The sequence below is a fragment of the Chinchilla lanigera genome, unplaced genomic scaffold (genome assembly GCF_000276665.1).
Source record: "Chinchilla lanigera isolate Chin_1 unplaced genomic scaffold, ChiLan1.0 scaffold00092, whole genome shotgun sequence".
Taxonomy (NCBI): Eukaryota; Metazoa; Chordata; class Mammalia; order Rodentia; family Chinchillidae; genus Chinchilla; species Chinchilla lanigera.
The window spans coordinates 7,969,140-7,977,224 of NW_004955493.1; the positions used below are offsets into that span (position 1 = coordinate 7,969,140).

Genomic DNA, 8,085 nt, shown 5'->3' on the forward strand with positions numbered 1-8,085 from the left:
TCTTTTTGAGACAGGGTCTTGCTATTCAGTTCAGGCTGGCCTGAGCTTACTTTGTAACCCAGGCTGGTCTCGAACTCGCGAGGATCCTCCTGCCTCAGCCTCCCAAGTGCTGGGATTACAGGTGTGTGCCACCGTACCTGGCCTACCGTCAGCTTTTTGTCCGTCAGAAATTGACTCTTCAGACTCTTTTCAGGGCTGGGTACTGCTGCTCTGGTGAGGGTCCCACTTCCTGCTGGCCAGACACTGGCTGCTCGTTGGACCCTGGCGCTTGCAGAGAAGCAGGGTGGCCTCTCATGGCCAGGCTGGGTGGGGCATCATAATTGCTTTCTGAGCCTGTTTCCACCTCCCCACTCAGATTTATTGTCAGAACCTGTGTCTGCTTGCCAAGCTTTTCCTGGATCACAAGACATTGTACTTTGACGTGGAGCCCTTCGTCTTTTACATCTTGACGGAAGTGGACAGGCAAGGGGCCCACATCGTGGGCTACTTCTCTAAGGTGCTGGTCAGGGAGCCCACCTTGGGGGAGGGGGAGGGGGATAAATGAGTAGGGGCTGAGCCTCCCAGTGTCCTGAGCACCTGCACCCTTCAGGAAAAGGAGTCTCCGGATGGAAACAATGTGGCCTGCATTCTCACCCTGCCCCCCTACCAGCGCCGAGGCTACGGGAAGTTTCTCATAGCTTTCAGTGAGTAGTCCCCACCCTGTCCAGGAAAGGGCAGCTGTGGTGGTGGGGACAGTTGGGGGTGGAATGCCAGGGTGGGTGGGATCTCAGAGTCCTCTTTCTGTCCCTGCCAGGCTATGAGCTGTCCAAGCTAGAGAGCACAGTAGGCTCCCCAGAGAAGCCACTGTCTGACCTGGGCAAACTCAGCTACCGCAGCTATTGGTCATGGGTCCTGCTGGAGATCCTGCGAGACTTCCGGGGCACATTGTCCATCAAGGACTTGAGGTGAGGGCCACGACCCCCACCACACGCGGGGCACGCTGTTCACCAAGGACCCTTTGAGAGGTGGGCGTGGTGGTGCGTGCCTGTCATCCCAGCACTCGGGAGGCTGAGGCAGGAGGATTGTTGTGAGTTCAAGACCAGCCTGGGCTACGAAGTGAGCTCAAGGCCAGCCTGAACTGCATAGCGAGACTCTGTCTCAAAAAGACCAAGGACCCTTTGAGAGAGGCATCCTGGAATCTCAATGGAAGGGGGTCTGTCTGTGGCATCTGCTCTAATCCCTTTCCGCAGCCAGATGACCAGCATCACCCAGAATGACATCATCAGTACTCTGCAGTCCCTCAATATGGTGAAGTATTGGAAGGGCCAGCACGTGATCTGTGTCACACCCAAGCTCGTGGAGGAACACCTCAAAAGTGCGCAGTACAAGAAGCCACCCATCACAGGTGGGTGGGGGAGGGCTGTGTGTTGGGGGGCGGGGTGTGAAGGCTGCTGCAGCCAAGGCCGCCTTACTGCTGTCACATGATCCCCAACCAGTCGGACCAGCTCCTGGGATGAAGCCCAGGGCAGGCTACTCAGCCCTGGAACTTCCCTGCCCGCCCCCCGAACACTCGGGCTGCCCTTTTGTCCCTTCTCGCCTAGGCTGGGCGCAGAGAGGAGCTGGGCGCGTGGGCCCGCCTGGCCCGGAGGCCCGGCCTGCCACTCCTGTCTCTTCTCTCCACAGTGGACTCCGTGTGCCTCAAGTGGGCGCCCCCCAAGCACAAGCAAGTCAAGCTCTCCAAGAAGTGAGCAGGCCGCGCCCCTGCCGCCCGACGTGCCTCTGTGCTCCTCGCTGTAAATATGTACAGACCTCCTTTGTCATTTTTTAATAAAGTAAATTGTGCTGGTGGCGCAGCACTGCAGAGGTGGGAGGGACAGACCAAGAGCTGGCGTTCTGCGTTTCATTTCGCCAGCCAGCTGTGCTCAGAACATTTCACTCCTTCTCGAGCTCTTAGTCCCCGCCCCCGTCCGAGCCCCCAGCTGAGTCCCGGCGGGGGCTCAGTCCTCCGGATGCTGGGAGTCAGAAATCAAGGGGCCTTGGTGGCCAGTGGGGCAGGACCGAGGCCTGTCCCATCGCCAAGGCGGGCAAGCCCAGGGGACGGGGGCCTAGAGACGGCTCATCAGGCAGGGCAGGGGGCTCGGAGCCAGGCTCTCAGCAGCTGCGGGCCAGGCAGCTGCGCGGCCCTGAGGAGGCAGGTGGGAGCTGGGGCCTGCGTTTGGAGCTGAAGGTCCTTTCGGCTCCCTAGGAGCCCAACCAGTCAGCTGCCGACGCTAGTGGAGGCCGCCGGTGGTCCTGACCAGTGCCACAGGCCGTGAAACCCTTGACTCTGTGTACAGTTCGAAAGAGCCGATCTGGGAGAATGGGCTCAAAAACCAGGGCGGTGCCCCGACCCTCCGCAGAGTGCCCCAGGCCCAAAAGGTACATCCTTGGGCGTGGTGAGTGGGCCCGGACATGGGATCAGTTCCAGAGCCCATAGCTCAGCGCTTGCACCGAGAGCAGGAGAGGCCCCAGGGCCAGGCTCAGCGGCAGCAGCAGGATGGGCCGCAGCAAGCCCTGCCCGGGGCCGCAGTTGAAGGCCAGAGACTTGCTGCAGAGGTACCCGTCGGGCTGGGACTCCTGCGTTTGGGGCACGACATGAGTCTTGAGTTGTGTTACTTGCTCTTGGATCCAGGAGGCGTAGCTGGAAGTCAGAGTATACACACCTGGTCTGTTGGGGGCCCCGCAGGCATCGCCCCAGCTCACGATGCCCGCCAGGTACCAGACATCCTCCACAGGGCAGGAGAGCGGGCCCCCCGAGTCACCCTGAGGAGAAAAGCGATGCGGCGGCTAGGACCCAGCCCAGGCCTCTGGCCACCCCACCCGGCCCCGCCTCCTGAGCTGCCGCTCCGCTGTCCCGGCCGCCGTGCCCACCTGGCAGGCATCCTTGCCGCCCGGCACGTAGCCGGCGCACACCATGTCCCGCTGGATGGTGTGTGGCTCCTCGGGCTTGGCGTCGATGTTGTACAGGCAGTTGCAGGTCTCGCGGCTGATCAGTGGCACCTCGAGTTGCTGTAACGTCTTGGGGGCCGAAAGGCTCACTGTGGGGACAGAAGATGCTTACCGAAGGCCTCGTACCCCAAGTCGGGCTCCCTCCTGCAAAGCACCCGGCACCCCCTCACCTGAGGGCGCCACATGGCCCCAGCCAGTGACTGTGCATTTGAGGCCATTGGGGAAGGAAGCGTTGGCTGCAGGGAGGCAGATGGGCCTGATGGAGCGGGAGAAAGGGACGGGGCTGCTGAGGCGGACGAGTGCGATGTCGCCCTCGGAGCCCTCCTCCCGGTAGGTGGGGTAGGAGATGATCTCGGCCACATTGCGGACCATATCATCTGCAGTGAAGGACTCCAGCTGGTGGGCGCCCAGGCGCACCTCGTAGTCTTCCTTGTGGTGGTCACTGCAGGCAGAGGGGTAAAGGCTGGGACCCTGGAGACCTTTCCTTGTTCTCTGATCCCTGCTGCCTTAAGGCATACCAGTCCCAGGTGGCACCTTGACAGCCTAGTTTTGTTTTGTCTTTTTGAGACAGGGTCTCCCTGTGCAGTTTAGGCTGGCCTTGAGGTCACTTTGTAGCCCAGGCTGGTCTCAAACTCTCAAGGATCTTCCTGCCTCAGCCTCCCGAGTGCTGGGATTATAGGCCTGTGCCACCACGCCCAGCTGGTTTTAGTTTTTTGAAATGGTCTCACTGTGTAGTTCAGACTGGCTTTGGTAATCCTCCTGCCTCAGCCTCCCAGTGTTGGGATTTTAGGTGTATATCCCCACCCCTGGCTGGGCTCAATATCTAATTTTATCCTTAACCTCTGCTCCAGGCCCTCACCTCCACTTCTCAATAGTCCTTTCTTTTTGGTACCGGGAATCAAACCCAGGACCTTGCACCTGCCAGGCAGGCACTTGTGCCACTGAGCTATATCCCCGGCCCTCAGTAGTCCTTTCAGACAAGCCGTGCTGTTGCTGTTGTTGTCTTGTGATACTGGGGATTGAACCCAGGGCCTTTGCACTGAGCCATGTCCCCAGCTGTGTTTTTTTTTACTTTTTATTTTTGTTCTGAGTCAAGGTCTTACTAAGTTGCCCAAGGCTAGGCCGGAATTTGTGATCCTTCTGCCTCAGCCTCCCAGAGTGCTAGAATTGCAGATGTGTGCTACCACACTGCACTCACTTTGCTGATTCTCTTCAAACCAGTCTGCACTCTGTAGTGTCCCTGACTGCTCCGCTATCTCACAAGCAGCATGAACGAAGCTGCCAGGGGGCTGCGCCGTGTGACCCGGGGGGCCAAGCCAGGCGAGCCTCCTGGACAGCCTGCCTGTTTCCCCTGGGAGCCCCGGGGCGGGACCCAAGAGCGGAGGGGCATGAACAGCTGAACAGCCAAACAGCGGAACAGTCGGAGGCAAGATGTGTAGAAGGCAACCTTTGACCTCCCACTCCCACATTTCTCTGCTTGTAAAACTTCTTAGCAGTTAACGCAGGCTGAGGAGGAGGCTGGGCAGGAGGGCAAAGGCCGCCTCTCACTTGCCCTGCCCTCCAGCTTCCACCGGGCTCTTCCTGGAAGGGGTGGGCATCTTCTCAGCTTGTTCTATCCCCCACCCACACCCCCAGGCAGGACTGGAAATGAAGGGCTTTTTTTAACCTTTGTGTGTGTGTGTGTGTGTGTGTGTGTGTGTGTCTGTCTGTCTGTCTGTCTGTCTTTTTGAGCCAGGATCTCACTATGTATTTCAGGCTGACCTTGAGCTCACTTTGTAGCCCAGGCTGGTCTCAAACCACAATGATCCTCCTGCCTCAGCCTCCCGAGTGCTGGGATGACAGGCGTGTGCCACCACGCCCAGCAAAACCCCCAACCTCTGACTTGGGATTGACGTATCAGCTTTGACCTCCAGCCCACTTTTGACTCCCTCCTTCCCCGCTCCTCACCCAGCCTGTACCTGGGGAAGCAGTGAGCAGCCGACAGCACCCACTCCTCAGACACGAGAGAGCCGCCGCACACGTGCTCTTGGACGTAGATGATGCTGACCTGCCAGGGCCACTGGCCAGGGGCCGCGTTGTTGCCTCCTGTGATGCGGGGCTGGAAGACTGTGCCGCATTGTGCTGCCCAGGGAGGGAGGGAAAGGGCTCAGCTTCTCCAGGTCCCCGCACCAACCAGCTCCTTAGCCCTGCCGCCCTGCCGTGCCCCAGGAGACCTGGTTTAGAGCCGGGGCCGTGGGTCCTCAGCCTGCCCTTTGCCCGCATTCCCGGCTCACCGGGCATCGAGCTCTCCGCCCCTTGCTGTCCACTGCTCATTACCTAAGTCAGTCTCGGGACGGCCTCCTCCCTGCCTTCTGCTCGATAAACCTTCCAGGGCTCCACACGGGCCTCAGGACACATGCCAGGCCCCGTGGGTCTGCCCTTCCTCCAGCCACCCTCCTGGGCACTTCCGGTCCCATACTCTGGCTGTGCGCTGTTTGCCTCTGGCCCTTGGCTGTGTGCACGGGGATGGGCGCCCGGGTCAACTCCGGGCAGAAAGGCTGGTGCGCACGCGTTTGGCTGCGGAGAACGTTAGAGCACAGCCCCTCTGCAGCCTGTGCCGGCCCTGCTGTCTGCCCCAGGCGTGGCCTCCGGGTGCCCAGGGCCCCACTTGCCCTGCCCCTGTCCCAGCTCACAGCTGTTGTTGTCCTTGTTGTTCTTCGTCTTTTTGAGACAGGGTCTCGCTATGCAGTTCAGGCTGGCCTTGAGCCCACCTTGTACCCCAGGCTGGTCTCAAACTCGCAACAATCCTCCTGCCTCAGCCTCCCGAGTGCTGGGATTACAGGCGTGCGCCACCACATCTGGTCACGGCTGTTCCTATATCTACGACTGTCGCTGGTGTTCACCCGGGACATTCTCAGGTTCCCAGCGCCCAGCGCAGAAGGAGCAGTGGATGTGGATGAGCAGATGGACCGCGGCAGGAAGGGTTAGTTTCCTGGACAGCCCCGCCCCCACGAAGCCAGCCGCCCTTCCCAGGTCACCTTCCTCCAGTCTCCTCCACTCCCCGCATTCAGGACAATAGCTGCTATTTAGTGAGTGTTCCAGCAGGACAGACCAGCCGGGCTTTCACTTCCTTTATCTTTAGTATCCTCACTACTGCCCCAGGAGGTGGTAGAGGTGAAGCAAGGGGGCTCGGGAGGGTGAGGAATGTGGCCTGTAAATGGTGACGCAGAGCCAGGTCAGGTGCCTGCGGAGGAGAGACCCTGGGCTTATTTCTCTCACTGACCTCAGGCGCTGCTCTTTGGGAGTCAGGTGTAGCTTAAACCCGCCGCCACCGCTGACTGGCTGCTTGTCTTTGGACAAGTCTGCTTCCCCGCACCTCGGTTTCTTTCTCTTGTGGCACCCAATCTAGTGCTCTACCGCTGTGCTATGCTCCCAGACCTTTTAAAATTTTGAGCTCTCAGGCCGAGCGTGGTGGCACAAGCCTGTAATCCCAGCGCTCGGGAGGCTGAGGCAGGAGGATCATTCCAAGTTCGAGACCAGCGTGGGCTACAAAGTGAGCTCAAGGCCAGCCTGAACTGCATAGCGAGACCTTGTCTCAAACAGACAGAATAAATAAATAAATTAATAAAATAAAATTTTGAGATCTTAGCTGAGCACCTGTAATGTCAGCATTCAGGAGGCTGAGACAGGAAGATCCTTGCACGTTCGAGACCAGCCTAGGCTACAAAGTGAGCTCAAGGCCAGCCTGAACTGCACAGCGAGACCCTGTCTCAAAAAGACGAAAAAAAATTTTTTTTTGAGATATCAAGAAGTTACCCAGACTGGCGTCAGTGTCTTTGTCTGTAAAGCGAAGGCCTAGTTCCCCACTCACAGAGCAACTGGGAGGCAAGAGAACGTGGGTGGGCAAGAGGCCAGCACAGGGGCAAGGGCTCCTTAAGCCCACCAGGGCACTCCAGCTCCCGTCTGCTCCTCCGCTTTCTCGCTTCCATTTCCCCAGTAACCTCCCCTTCAGCTCTATCAGGTCCTAGAGAGAGGGGAAGAGGGAGGGTAACAGGGAGCCCCAGTTCCCCAAAACCACCCTTCCTACATGCAAGAGCACCTGTGCGCGCGAGTGCAAACACACACACACGCACACACACACGCACACACACGCACACACACGCACCCACACACAGCACAGAGGAGGAGCTGTGCCAAAGAGAGAGACCCTGAGTGCTAGAGAGGCCAGGAGACCTTTTTCCTGGTGCTGGGGATGGAACCAGAGAATGCTGAGCTATATCTCTAGCCCTTTCTTATTCTGACCTAGGGTCTCCTAAGGGGTCTGAGCTGGCCTCAAAGTTGCAATCCACCTGCCTCAGCCTCCCAAATTGCTGGGATTACAAAGGCCAGGGGATTCTTGAACTCCTGACAAGGGACATGCCCCAGAGGATTATGCCTGCACCTTCTAGAGCGTGACCCTTCCCCAAACTCCCTCTTCCCTGTTCACAGGTACTCACCCATTCCCAGCCGGATTAGTCCAAGGAAGAGTAAGGCGGCCACAGCTTGCAGCTGCCCAGGCCCCAGGCCCCGCCTGTGGGCCATGGCCCGGGACAGCAGCCACTGGGGGGGACCAGGCACAAAAGGGAAGGATGGGTCCTAGGCCTGGTGCCAAAGGCGGGATCCAGGTGTTGGCTCAGAGGTGAGGAATCCCAGAATTCCTGCCGGTAAGGTAGAGCAGGTGTCCAAGAATGGTTTCGGAGCCTAGGAGCTGCCGCCGTGGGAGACGATGAGTGTCTTCAGCTACCTGTGTGGCCGTGTTCCTGGTGGCGGCAGGGAGAAGGGCACCCACCTGCCGGCTCCTCCCTCGGCCCCGCCCTCCTGGCTCAGCGCTGCAGCCTTTCCCAGCCTCCCGAGTCCGGAGTCCTCTCAGGTCCTGGGGGAGTGGGGCGGAGGCCGGCCAGCCAGAGAGCAGCAGCCCCAGGCCTGCTGGAAACCCCACCGTCTCCAGGTATTTCAGGTCTCCCAGACCAGTTATGCCTGCCAGGGAAGGGCTGGCCCAACCTTTGTTGTCCCGGGCCGCTGCTCTTTCCTGCCTCCCTCCTTACGCCAGGTAACTGAGCCCAGGACACCGGGAGCTACCCAGGCCAGCACCATTCCAGG

General features: G+C 59.4%; 2 protein-coding genes across 2 annotated transcripts in view; one reads left to right on the forward strand and one right to left on the reverse strand.

Annotated features, from left to right (window-relative positions):
- LOC102027315 (histone acetyltransferase KAT8) overlaps window positions 1-1,861 on the forward strand; it is an 11,766-nt gene extending 9,905 nt beyond the window's left edge. Inside the window, exons 7-11 of the mRNA XM_005405296.2 lie at window positions 356-496; window positions 590-683; window positions 794-944; window positions 1,230-1,384; window positions 1,663-1,861. Coding sequence (XP_005405353.1) covers window positions 356-496; window positions 590-683; window positions 794-944; window positions 1,230-1,384; window positions 1,663-1,727 — 606 coding nt within the window. The 3' untranslated portion in view covers window positions 1,728-1,861. The remainder of the gene's footprint in view (window positions 1-355; window positions 497-589; window positions 684-793; window positions 945-1,229; window positions 1,385-1,662) is intronic.
- Window positions 1,790-7,746, reverse strand: Prss8 (protease, serine, 8). Its single transcript, XM_013504883.1, has 5 exons — window positions 7,443-7,746; window positions 4,926-5,088; window positions 3,138-3,409; window positions 2,890-3,056; window positions 1,790-2,781 (listed from the first exon to the last, which is right to left on the reverse strand). The coding sequence occupies exons 1-5, from the start codon at window positions 7,525-7,527 to the stop codon at window positions 2,437-2,439; spliced, it is 1,032 nt and encodes a 343-aa protein (XP_013360337.1). The 5' UTR covers window positions 7,528-7,746; the 3' UTR covers window positions 1,790-2,436.
- Window positions 7,747-8,085: the final 339 nt, after the last annotated feature.

What these genes read in the sequence shown, in the direction of transcription:
- Prss8 (XM_013504883.1), bottom strand. Translation starts at nt 7,527, where the DNA reads ATGGCCCACAGGCGGGGCCTGGGGCCTGGGCAGCTGCAAGCTGTGGCC. An exon ending in ACTAATCCGGCTGGGAATGG is followed by an intron (nt 5,089 to 7,442) that starts GTGAGTACCTGT and finishes CTCCCTGGGCAG; the next exon opens with CACAATGCGGCACAGTCTTC. An exon ending in GCTGCTCACTGCTTCCCCAG is followed by an intron (nt 3,410 to 4,925) that starts GTACAGGCTGGG and finishes CTCTGCCTGCAG; the next exon opens with TGACCACCACAAGGAAGACT.